This window comes from Ricinus communis, chromosome 4 (assembly GCF_019578655.1).
Source record: "Ricinus communis isolate WT05 ecotype wild-type chromosome 4, ASM1957865v1, whole genome shotgun sequence".
In the NCBI taxonomy this organism is placed as follows: Eukaryota; Viridiplantae; Streptophyta; class Magnoliopsida; order Malpighiales; family Euphorbiaceae; genus Ricinus; species Ricinus communis.
In genome coordinates this window covers 4,186,889-4,200,037 of record NC_063259.1, presented here as the reverse complement: position 1 = coordinate 4,200,037, position 13,149 = coordinate 4,186,889, and the positions used below count along the sequence as shown (strand labels likewise).

Here is a 13,149-nt window from a genome sequence, read left to right as displayed (position 1 = left end):
CGTGCGACCCCTCACTTCTACACCTCTGTGCTTGACATTTTAGGAGACCAACATCAGTTCAAAGGATTGATTTGGGAGATTCAATCAAAGATTGAAGTTTCTAGACGATTGACCAAGATATCTGAGATCCATACTTGAGGCTAGTTTCAGAGTTGGTGCTTGCGACATTTCCACTCTGATTCCAGAGAAGAGGGGTTACATGTTCCATTTCCTTTTCTATTGTTTATTTCATTTTGTATTTGTTTCTTTCATTATGAGTAGTTAGGGTTCCCGAACCCATTGGGGTTCACCTTTATTGACGGATTGTGCTTAATTATTAGATCTTTATTTGTCATTCTTGTAATCTTCTTGCTGTTTAGTAATAAAGTTTGATTCAGTTATTTTAAGACGTCAAATTAATTGTCTTTTGGGTTGTTTCTTAACATTGAGTAATGCTTGTTACAACTGGAAATTAAATAGTAAGAATTGGTAGTTAACACTTAGAGATAAGGTTAATTCACTTGCCGGATTAAGAATTAACAACTCTTAATAGATCTAAATCACGTTAATGCTAATCTGTAATAATATAATAGGAAGAGATTCCATTAGGTTAGTGCAGGTTTAAGAACTTGGTGAGCTCGAGAGAGGAGCCGAGTTCGATTCAGGATTTAGGCATGGGTAGCAAGATTGGTAATTTATAAAATCAACCTTAGAATTCCATCACTTAGGTCCCCTTCGAGTTTGCTTCTTTTGTTATGGTTGTCTTTCGATTGTCAGTTGCTCTTTGTTCCTTTATTTTCATTCATAAGCATTAGTTAATTAATTTGGACTTCTCGCACCTTATTTCAGACTAGATAACATAGCGAACAGTAGTAACTTTAAGTTCACCCAATCTCCAAGGATACGACCTTGATACTGACTAGTGCTAGGCTGCATCGATAGGTTCACTGCCTTAGGTGTAGGTTGCATCAGTAGCCTATCAAGTTTTTTGGCGCTGTTGCCGGGGTTAAGTAATGGTGAACTAGAGTGAATTGCTTTTGTGTTAATTTAGTCATTATCTGTTTATTTATTTATTCTTTATTCTTTATTTTATTATTTTTGTTGATTGGTGGTTGTTTGGTTGTCGATTTCAGGTAGTTTATGACTAGGAGCTCTAACCTTGATCCTATAGAACTCTTATCTGACCTGGAATGCTCTCTCAGATTATTGAGACGACGTTTAAAGGCAGTTGAGGAGGAGGACGGAGTTACAGTTCAGATTCAAGGAGCTGACGCGATGGTGAACCACAACCACCAGGCCGATGACGATTAGAGGACGATGTATGAGTTTGCTCGACCATCTTTGGATGGGACGAAAACTAGTATAGTCAGACCTTCTAGAGCAGCCAACAATTTTGAAATAAAAGCCAATATTATCCAAATGATCCAGCAGAGTATGCGGTTTGGAAGATTGCCTAGCGAGGATCCCAATGCTCATATTTCCAACTTTTTAGAGATTTATGACACATTCAAGATAAATGGAACAACCGATGACGCCATTCGGCTGAGATTGTTTCCATTTTCCTTGAGGAACAGAGCCAATAGATGGTTGTAATCTCTTCCACAACAGATAATTACTACCTGGAAGGCGTTGGCTGAAAACTTTTTATATAAGTATTTTCCTTCCGCTAAAACGGCTAAACTTAGAAATGACATATCTTCTTTTGTGCAGTTTGATGATGAAAGCATGTACGATGCATGAGAGAGGTTTAAGGACCTTTTGAGATGCTGCCCACATCACGGATTGCCAGTGTAGATGTAGGTTCAAACCTTCTACAGCGGGTTGAACCTTACAACGAGGCAGATGGTGGATGCTGCAGCAGGTGGGGCACTAAACAGTAAGATGCCCGAGCAGGCTCAGAATTTGATAGAGGAAATGGCCATGAACAATTATCAGTGGCAATCCTCTATGAGCCGACCAGGAAGACAAGAAGTGGTCGACCAAGTAGATTCCACAGCAGCCTTGGCAGCTCAGGTGGAGCTTCTGACCAAGAAGATTAAACAACTCCAGATGCCAGTTCATGCAGCGAATGTTGGCTGCGAGTTTTGTAGTGCCCCACACTACAGTGCGAACTGTACTGTGGGAGGTATGTTTGCTTCATCTTCCTCTACTTTTCCATCTGTTTCTGTTGTGTCTTTTAATGTTGAGCATGTTGATTATATGGGGAATGCCCCAAGGTAGCAGAACGACCCTTACAACAACACATACAACCCTGGGTGGCGCAATCATCCCAACTTCAGTTGGAGGAACAATAATGCTTAAGGTCCACCTGGTTTTCAGAGACTTCATCGCGACCGCGATGTGACCGGTGGGCTGCTTCCTTCTCCACCAAAAAAGAAATCAATTTTAGAGGAGCTTATGATGAAGTTTATGACATCTACGGAGATGAGGTTCCAGCAAACTGATAGTGCACTTAGGAATCAGCAGGCCTCGATTCATAACTTGGAGACCCAGATTGGCCAAATCTCTAAGATGTTGTTTGAGAGGCAACAAGGAGCGCTCCCTAGCACCACTGAGTCTAACCCGAGGGAGTACGTGAACGCCATCACTTTGCGTTCAGGTAAGTTAGTTTCTGCTGCTTCTAAGCCTGTTTTTTACGACTCCACTATTGATGTGCAGGTTGAGGCTAGCAGTAAGGTTAAGGAACTTGAGGACAAAAGGTGAAATCAATTCCAGTCAGGGAATATCAACCTAAGATTCCTTATCCTGCTAGATTCAAATAAGTAGAAGCGCAAGAGCAGTTCAGTAAGTTTTTAGATATTTTTAGACAACTGCATATTAACTTTCCTTTTATTGATGCATTGGAGCAAATGCCGAAGTATGCCAAGTTCTTAAAGGACATACTTAGCAGAAAAAGGAAGTTGGAGGAGGTAGCCTATGTTCAGCTTAACAAAGAGTGCTCAGCAGTGTTTCAGAGCAAGTTGCCAGAGAAACATCACGATCCAGGGAGTTTCACTATTCCTTGCACTTTAGGTATTTTGTGTGTTGATGATGCATTAGCTGATTTGGGGGATAGCATAAATGTCATGCCCACTAGTTTGTTCAATAAGCTAGGTTTGGGGGAGGCAAAATCCACTAGGATGTGCATTCAATTAGCTGACCGTTCTGTTAAGCTTCCTAGGGGGATTGTGGAGAATGTGCTAGTCAAGGAAGATAAGTTCATATTTCCTATGGACTTTGTGGTTATGGATATGGATAATGAGCATGGTGTACCGTTGATTTTGGGGAGACCTTTCCTTGCCACAGCTAGAGCTAAAATAGACGTATTTGAGGGAAAGTTAGAACTTAATATAGGGGATGACTGTGTTACTTTTAGTTTACCCCCATTTGATAGTTCTCCTACCGACCATGTTCATGTCATTTGTAGTGTTGATGGAATTGGTCCTGCATGTAATAAGTAACCACAGGATGTACAAATGGACGATGCTATACATGTTTCTTTCCCTGTTGATATGTGTTATTCATCTGAAGAAAACAACTTGTATCAATTTGAGACTTTGTGCTATGATACACCCGAGAAGGGTAGTTGCAAGTTTGTTATGACAGGTCACTTAGCCAGAATTCAGAGTGGATGAATGGGCATCCCAACTCGATGCCGAGAGCACCTCCTTGGTCATCTACCGCACACATCGGACCTTCTCTTTGTGCTTATATGCCTCAAGCCCCAACTTACATTGAGCCCACCTTCTCAACTTGCCTGCGATCCAAGAACGCTGCTGCAGAGTCCAGCTAGACGACTCGAACAAAAAGAAGCACCTTCGGGAGGCATTCTCGAATCTATTTATGCCTTTTGAATTCTTGGACATCTTTTATTTATGTAGTTATTTTTTTTAGTTAGATATTTCAGTTGGTTTTAAGTTTGTTTTATTTTGAGATGATTTTATTTTATTGAACATTTTACTAGATGTTGCTTGGGATGTGTTTATTCTTGAGTTTTACAGGAGTTAGCCTACTCGATGCTCATACGTAATTTTGAGGACTAACATATTTTGGAGTGTTAAAGCACACATCAAGGGCAGTATCCAGTAGACTTTCTAGTTTTTATCTCTTTTTGTTGTCTTGTTTTTCTTTTAGTTTTCCAGTTTTTTTATGGACTCCCATAATTTTCTTCTTTGTGTGTATTTTATTTCTTTTCTTGGAGTGCCTACCTTGTTCACACTGAGGATAGTGTTTCTCTCAAGTATGGGGTAGGTACCTTAGTTTTATGCAGGTACCAATTTTGTTTCTGCTGTTTTTATCTTGCTTTCATTTCCCTTATTGATTGAGTCCATTCATTCTTACTGTCCTTATCTTGAGCTTTGTTTTAATCAAGTAATTGATAATTTTTCTCTTTTGAATGGATACCTGTATAGCTTTTATCGAATCTTGTTGAAAGAAGGCAATGAACGAATCTTTTAATTTCAATCAAGCCAGGTAAAACTGGTGTTTTTCCTTAAACTTTTTCATTTTACTTTATCTTGGATATAGAACACTGTTAATATTGATGCTTATTAGATTTTTTGATTGTTTAAACTTTGGTTTGAGAATTCATGCAATTTTAATCCACTCAAATGGTGAGGTTTTTATTTTTTATTAGTGAGCATTGTACAGAATCTTTGTTTCTAGAACTTGCTTTGTGATGATTTTTTAGATTACATGAATTTTTGATAGTCATGAGATGATTTGGGCACTTAGGAATTACACAATTTTGGCCAAGAGCCTAACCCTGTTTTTTCCCTTAGTGAACCAATTTTGAGCCTTAGCCTTTTTCTTTCATTATAATTTACCTTTGACACTCATTTTATCACTTTTATGCATTCTACTATTCTTTCTACCATTGTTGCTGGAAATTATGTATGTTTATGCTGCATTTCGTTTTGGATCAATTTGCATATATTCACTAAGTTGCTAGATTTTTTATAGAAGCTCCCTTCGATCCAAATGGTACATATCGTTTTACTACTTTTGATTGAGCATTGTCTTACTTCATCCTGCGTTATCTGTTGTTGTAGGAGTAGTTAAAAAAAAGTTCATTTCGAGCATCATCTTATTAGAGCAACTTAGTGTTCAATTTTGGTACAGCATTTGATCCTTGGCTATATTCTTGCATTACCTGCATAATTTTCCAGCGACTTTTAGCTTACTTTCCATATTTCTCCGTACCCTACCTCAACCCCATTACAACCTGGCTCAAGACCCTTTGATCATGTTTATTGACTATTTCACAGTAGTGGAGATCGGATCTATAAGTAAGCTTATGGTAAGCACCTTTTTTCGTACTTTTGTGTTGAGAGCTTGGCGATATTCTCACTTATATACACTTCTGTGTTTTGAGTGACATCTTGTAAGGCATGGTTCTCAAATTCTCAGTTTGGATGGTTTATCATTTTAATTTTAGCAGCTTTATTAACTTTGTTCTCTCTCTCAAGGATTTAATGATTTGGGGATTTTGAGAAAATTCGTCACGGAGTTTTGAGACTTGTTTTGAGCTAACCTCCTGCAAAGTATTTGATTGAGTTATTTGGTATCTGTTTGAGGAGTAAGTTGTTGATTGCTAGAGGACAAGCAAATGCTTAAGTGTGGGGTAGTTTGATGTAGATGATTCTATGCATATTTATTGACTGTTTATCAGTCGTTTATTCTTATATTTGAGTCATATTTATTCCTGTTTGATCGCACTTTGGTATGTTTCTGAGTTTTTCAGGTTTTCGGACTTCTTGATGGGAAATTGATTGATTTTCAGGCAGAAACCAAGCTATATGGATGATTTACGCATATTCAATATTTGTCGGAGTCGATTTGATTGGCGCGTAATTCGAGGCTTTTGCACAGGCAATTGCACGACCATGCACACTTGCACGGTCCGTTGCACGGGCCGTGGCATGGGCTAGGGCACTTCTACCTATAAGTAGGCGCACACAAAATGAAATAGGGTTCCGCTTCTAATTTCTGGACTTCTCTACGCGCGTGACCCCTCACTTCTACACCTCTGTTCTTGACATTTTGGGAGACCAACGTCAGTTCAAAGGATTGATTTAGGAGATTCAAGAAAAGATTGAAGTTTCTAGATGATTGACCGAGACATCCGAGATCCATACTTGAGGCTGGTTTCAGAGTTGGTGCTTGCGACATTTCCACTTCGATTTGAGAGAAGAGGGGTTAAATGTTCCATTTCCTTTTTTGTTGTTTATTTCCTTTTGTGTTTGTTTCTTTCATTATGAGTAGCTAGGGTTGCCGAACCCATTGGGATTCACCTTTGTTGATGGATTGTGCTTAATTATTAGATCTTTATTTGTCATTCTTGTAATCTTCTTGCTGTTTAATAATAAAGTTTGATTCAGTTAATTTGAGAAGTCGAATTAATTGTCTTTTGGGTTTTTCTTGACATTGCGAAATGCTTGTTACAACTGAAAATTGAATAGTAAGAACTGGTAGTTAACACTTAGAGATAAGGTTAATTCACTCGCCGGATTAAGAATTAATAACTCTTAATAGATCTAAATCACACTTAATGCTAATTTGTAATAATCTGATAGGAAGAGATTCCATTAGGTTAGTGTAGGTTTAGGAACTTGGTGAGCTCGAGAGAGGAGCCGAGTTCGATTCAGGATTTAGGCACGGGTAGCAAGATTGGTAATTTATAAAATCAACCTTAGAATTGCATCACTTAGGTCCCCTTTGGGTTTGCTTCTTTTGTTACGGTTGTCTTTCGCTTGTCAGTTGCTGTTTGTTCCTTTATTTGCATTCATAAGCATTAGTTAATTAATTTAGACTTCTCACACCTTATTTCAGACTAGATAACATAGCGAACAATAGTAACTTTAGCTTCTCCCGATCTCTAGGGATACGACCTTGATACTCACTAGTGCTAGGCCGCATCAATAGGTTCACTGCCTTAGGTGTAGGTTGCATCACCCATCAAAGAGCAAGCTTCTAATTTCTGAAAAGAAAGAATAGACTAGCCTAAAGGCAATTGTTGTCATTTAGTTTAGTTAATAGTTTTGTTTTCCTTATTAAGAATTTAATAATTGTTATACATTTTTTCTAGCACAATTGTTGTTATTATTTCATTTAATAATATTAGGCAATTGTTGCCTTATTTAGTTAAATAATTTATGTTTCTAGAAACTCATACAGAAGGTTGTATGAAAGTAAGAAAATAAATCCCTACTGCAAAACCCTAAAGAAATTCCTAAATAGGCATAAGGATTATCTTATTGATATTAAGACAAATAAGTAACATAAACAAGTTATGTAACTTATAAGTCTTATGAAATCAATATTATAATCAAGTTGTCTTTGAGAAAGATGCATAAGCCGAATGCCTATGCAATACATAGGATGTATGCTTGCTTTTAGGAAGAATTATGATAAAGTATCATATCAAGATTAGATCATATGATATGGAATACTTGGATCATCACTAGAATGTCTATAACTTGCAATTACTCAAATTGATGAAGTTTCATAAGATGATAAAAATTAACTTTATGAGATATAATTATATCAATAAAGAGTGTTACAAGCCTTCTCATAAGATGTATACTCTTATAACCATTAACTCCAATATGTTCCATTAAGTTTATATAGAAAATAAACTAGTATGTGATGTCTAAAAGATATATATACAATGAGACAAAGTTGAAAGGCTTGATCTAATAAATGTAAGTTTGTAAGATATCCAAAAGGGTTTTAAGATATCAACATTATCATACTCTTGAAACAAAAGTGTTTGTTTGTGATATATTGTCTTTCAATAAACGGAGTTTTCTGAAAGAAGCGGTGGGAGTTTTATAGATCTTGATAGAGATCAAGATAAATAAACTAACATTAAAATAGAACAAAGCTTGAAGATGCTTAGCATAAGATGCACAACTTTAAGCTAATCATATACATAATTTTTAGTGTCTAGTAGGATACAACATATTTATAAGAGACGGAGATCTCTTATGGAATATGTAATTATTTCTCATTAATAATGAGACTACTATATTAAGAACTAATGTTTGACATTAATTCTTAGAGTTGGCATCAAGCCATAAGATTCTATTGTAGATACCATATTGTTTAACCAGGTGAAGACTATAGTGGACCCATCTAAATGGATAAATCCATTAAGGTGCAAGTGAGTTTTTGAAGAAAACTAATATGAAAATCTTTGCACAAAGGTTGAGCAAACAAATCTTAATAAGTTACATACTTAATCAAGGGGTTGGTTAGTAATGTAATTATAAGTTCCAATTTCAAATAGAATAAACATGTGTATATGAATGGCTTAGTAGGAGTATAATAATATTTCCTAATAATGTATGTTGTGGACATATAAATAAAGGAAAAGTGATAAATCCTTTATCATGAGTCTATCAAGACTTATAAAACATGCAGTTTATTTTCTAGGATTGAGATCTATAGAGATAGATGCTTTAAACTGCACGAATGTTCTAAACTTTGAATATATAGACATATATGTTAAAAGGTTTAACATGGAAGAATCAAAGATAGATTGTTGATGATGTCTCATGACATATCTCTTTCCCAAGATATGTGCCATAAACACTCATTGAGAAAGAGGTTATTAATAGAATGATTTATGCGAAAGCATAAAATTATATTATATATATATTTCATGTTATGTACTAGACTTTATGGCTATTCTAGATGTTGATTATGAATCACATAGAATAAACTCACAAGATAGAATAATTTTATTTTTTAAAACAAAAGCATGACTTTAGAAAGAGTTCTAAAAAGCTCATTCTTACAACTTAAGCTCAATATATCTTATTATATTTGAGGTAGTATATGAGATATAATTGGATCTTTAATGTTCCTTTAAGAATAAAGTGTGGTTTTTAAGTATTATTGTCTAAAGAGTTAGATAAGCAATAGAGCCATTTTAAAAAAACCAAGGTTTTATTTGCTATCCAAAATATTATATTGAAGCATTACCAATAAATGACTTATTAGTAAAATATAAAGATAAAATAGTTACCTATTGAGGATAATAAAGTTGATCCTCCAACAAAGTCATTTGACCTAGCAAGAACATGATCACTATAAGAAAGAGTTCAGTATTGGATACCATGGTGATTGGCTTTGATTGTGCTTTAGTGCAAGTAAGAGATTGTTAGAGTATGCCCTAAACAAAGAGTTGTTGGTGATTTGTGTTAATTTATACATCGCAATTGATGGCATACAATTATACTAAAGGCATTGTTTGACTCTAATGGTATGAGTAGTCGAGTATTATCAAGGAATAATCCAAACCATTAGAGATAAACACCATGGAATGTAAACACAAATGCAAAAGAAATTATAAAGCGAGTTTATAGTGATGAGGATCTCATTACATAAGTTTCTAAACTTTGTTCATAGTCAATGTTTGATCAAGAATTAGATATTGATTGTTCGCTATTGGTCAAACGCTCGAGACTACCATAATGTGTAATCACTTATAAAGTAAGCAATCTATATCATAAGGTTGAGGAATAGGGATTTTGAGATAAGCATATGGGTGCTTGTTACAAGAACAAGTTCATTGAACACGACCCTACTAAGTAGTCCATATGGAATTTACCCCAAGTGTCTATGGACAATACTCTTCTGACAATCATGTAAGATGTGATCCTTAGACTTGAGATAATAGTGTACTATCTCATATGAGGATTATTATGCTTTGATACTATCTTATGTTCTCCTATACATGGAGCGCTCAAGGGATAGTCATTAGGTATAGTAAAAGCCATATGAAGATAATAAGTTATCAATAAAGAATTTATTGCCCAAGGTAATATGTCATGAGACCTCATCCTGTTGATTCTTGATATGCTTTAACATGGAAATCCTTGGCTAAGGTTGTAAAAATGAAGATTATGGAAAGTATTTCATAGATCTTATTCAAAATGTTATATAATTATAAAGAACAAAAATGTTTGGTACAATTATAGATTTGACACTTACATCCATGCACTATGAATCAATTGGGATAAAAGTACAATGAAAGGATTGAATTACATTGTAAGATTGTTCACTATAAAGGTTGATTAAAGCACTTTAATCATTCCTACGCATTTAGGTGGTCATGATGCATTGCTAGATGCCATTCTTGGTCTATGAATATGGATTAAGTTAAATTAGAGAATTAACATTGAATTAAAAGAGTTTAATTCATAATCCATATTCATTACTAATATGTTAGGAACTTTTTGGGTCACACACAAATAGGCTTTAAGTGAGTATTAAAATGAGTCTAAGTTTTGGGCTAAAGCTCATATATATTAGGCCTAATTAAATGTTAATTAATTAAGAGCTATTAAACCTTGTATAATGGGCCTATGATAGGTTATTATCCATGAATTAGTTCTTATATTAATTAAATTCCATTTAAGATAACAAAGCCCAACTTAAAGTAAGTTAGGGTTTTGTAGAAATTTTAAACCTATAAGGACTTTGATTAAAGGCCATATATATAGAAAGAGATGCATATGGGGCAGCAAGGGTTAAAGTTGAAGGATGGTTGTATATCTAAGAAAGAAAAATATTTTCTTTGAGATACGTAACCTAGGTGAATCAATTAATAATCATGCTTGGTTGGAACTAGCATTCAATCTCCAACATTTCTTCACAATCTCCCAAAAGTGGTCTAATGAGATCTTTGCTTAGAAGGTTGTGTGGATAAAAAAAAAAGAGGTTGGTCACTTGAGTAGCTTTAAAGTGCATCAATTATCCTTGAAGAATCAAGAATCAACAAAGCAAGAAGCGCTCCTTGGATTGGCCGAAATCTCCCTTTGTAAGCCTTCTCCATCTTTTGCTTGTTTGTGTGCTATGACTTTCTTAATCAATGAGATCCTTAGTGGGAATTGAGAAAAAATTTAAATTTCTTCCATTGCGCCTTTCTTTATGTTTTAATATCAATTTCCAACACCTCATTGTATCCTAGGCCATGTCAAGCTTTTTATCCTTTGAAGTCTCGCAATTCATAATCCTTGCTGATTCTTTCCCAGACCCATTCCAAGCATTAAGTCCATCTTCTTGAACATACTCGCCACTTTAGGGTCCATATAGTTCTCGTAGAGGACAACAACCTGAAACCTAGTGATGGTCTCAAGCTTCTTAGCAGCTTCTTGAATAGTAGAGACGACCTTATCATATTCAGCATTGATTGTAATTATCTCTCCTTCATGAGGGAATTTGACTTTCTAATACACAATGGAAAGGACTTCTTCCAAGGCATGAAACCATGCCTTCTCAATAACAGAGTAAAGGTTACTAGGATGTCCAAGCCAGTGAATTTGACCTAGGTTTCAATGGGACCCCTCTTTACTGGTGCTGAAAACATCCCTTTTGGCCTCATCATGGGCTCTTATGAGCATGTCTGATGGCTTCAGGTCTTTCAGAGTCATCCCCAATTTAGAAAGTATGCGAGAGGGACATAGATTGATGGTTGACCCATCATCTACCGTCATACATGGGGTCCTCTTCCCCTTTAATTCAGCCGCTATGTAGAGTGCCTTGTTCTGGTCCCTTCCCTCTAGTGGTAAGTCTTCATCCGAAAAAGTCATCATCCTAGTGGTCTACTTAGTTACCATTTTGATCATTTCCTCAAGGTAGCTGTTATGCTTATGGTGATGTTGGATAAGGCCCGAATCAAAGCCTTCTTGTGATCTTGTGAGTGCATCAGCAGTTCCTAGATGTCAGCCATTTTCTTATTCTTCTTCAGCTCTTCTAACAGCCCATTGTCCTCTGTTTCTGGCGCTTTCTTAACCTGTTTCAGCTCTTGTGTCCCCATATCCTTATCATTACCTACTGGCTCAGCTTCTTTATCAGAATCATTATCTGCCCATATATCTTCTGCCCCACTGTCTTAGACTTCACACTCATCCCCAGAAATGTACCAAATGTCTATGGCCATTATCGACTTCTTTTCACCCTCCTTCAATACCTCTAGAAGGCAAGAGTCACCAGTTACTTTCTCATCATCATTCGAGCCCCGACCACACGATACAATGTCCTCAATCCGAATGTCAATCGAAGGGGCCTCGAATAATGGACCTTGAAGTTAAACTTGCTTGAAGGCTGTCCTAACAAGTCTTCATACTCATCCTAAGGAGGTTGTACCACTTGCCATTTACCATAGTCTATCAGGTTCTAAATTTCATGCTTGAGATGATTGCATTGATCCCTCACATGCCCTAAAGCCTGGTGATACTCACAATGTTGACCATTATGAGGAATAGAATCATTTCTCGATGATAGGGGTGTGGGCGGCAGTTTTGGGCACAACCAAGTGTATTTAGCGATTACGGCACTACAAGGCTTTTCAACCTAATCGGGAACACACTAACCAGTCATAGAGACTAACATAGAGATGGGAGTTGCCATCTAGATAATTGGGACGCTTTTACTAATGAGTGACGTTTCTCGATTCCATAAGGAAACTTATATCACAAATGCAAAGATGGATCCGGAAGCCAACTTCCTTATTTGTGTATATTTATCTTTAATTTTATAGTTTAGTAGGCTATTCCCTATAAATGCAGCATAATATTTTTACACATTAAACTCTAAGGCATGTGAGTCCACCTAAGTCTAGCCTATTTAATTAAAGCCCAGCTCATGCATCAAAGTTATTTAACCTAACTTACTAATTAATTACATACAAAGCCCACCTAGTCTAACCCAATTAGAGGTTATACTTTTAACTTCTAGCCTTTAAGTGTAATTGACTACCTTTTATAAAGAGGCCAATTCAGTGATCCTAAACCTAATATAGACCAATTTAACCAAACTAAACATGGCAAAGACCATTAAGTCTATATGGATTTTAAGTTAAAGCCTAATTACCATTTTAATTAAACTAATGGACTACAGTTTTCATACCATGTCTAATTTTTAAGGCCTAAGTCTATCTGTCAAATTTTAATTACATTCATAAAACATATATTTAGGCATCCATCACAGATAAAAGAAAAAATAAAAGGGGGCAGGGAATAAATCTGGCTATTACAACCTGCCTACAGCTAAAAAAACATAAAGAAAACCTTAAAGACTAAGTTACAGTGCATGAAATTGACAAAAATACATAAAAAATCTTGAGATCAGCCTACTTATATGCAAATTCGATCGACTCAACATACAACCGAATCGACTGTG

General features: G+C 35.9%; 2 protein-coding genes and 1 non-coding gene across 3 annotated transcripts; 2 read left to right on the top strand and 1 right to left on the bottom strand.

The window, feature by feature from the left end:
* Positions 1–968: 968 nt before the first annotated feature.
* Positions 969–2,323, top strand: LOC125369821. Its single transcript, XM_048373093.1, has 2 exons — positions 969–2,104; positions 2,196–2,323. The coding sequence occupies exons 1-2, from the start codon at positions 1,822–1,824 to the stop codon at positions 2,321–2,323; spliced, it is 411 nt and encodes a 136-aa protein (XP_048229050.1). The 5' UTR covers positions 969–1,821.
* On the bottom strand, positions 1,657–1,763 carry LOC112535704. The gene has a single exon (XR_003079788.1). It is a non-coding gene; the product is annotated as a small nucleolar RNA R71 (small nucleolar RNA).
* Positions 2,324–2,342: 19 nt separating the features above from the next.
* LOC125369897 lies at positions 2,343–4,393 on the top strand. The gene is made up of 2 exons (XM_048373263.1): positions 2,343–2,549; positions 2,638–4,393. Exon 2 carries the CDS (start codon positions 2,829–2,831, stop codon positions 3,417–3,419), a length of 591 nt encoding a protein of 196 aa, XP_048229220.1. The 5' UTR covers positions 2,343–2,549; positions 2,638–2,828; the 3' UTR covers positions 3,420–4,393.
* The last annotated feature ends 8,756 nt before the right edge of the window (positions 4,394–13,149 follow it).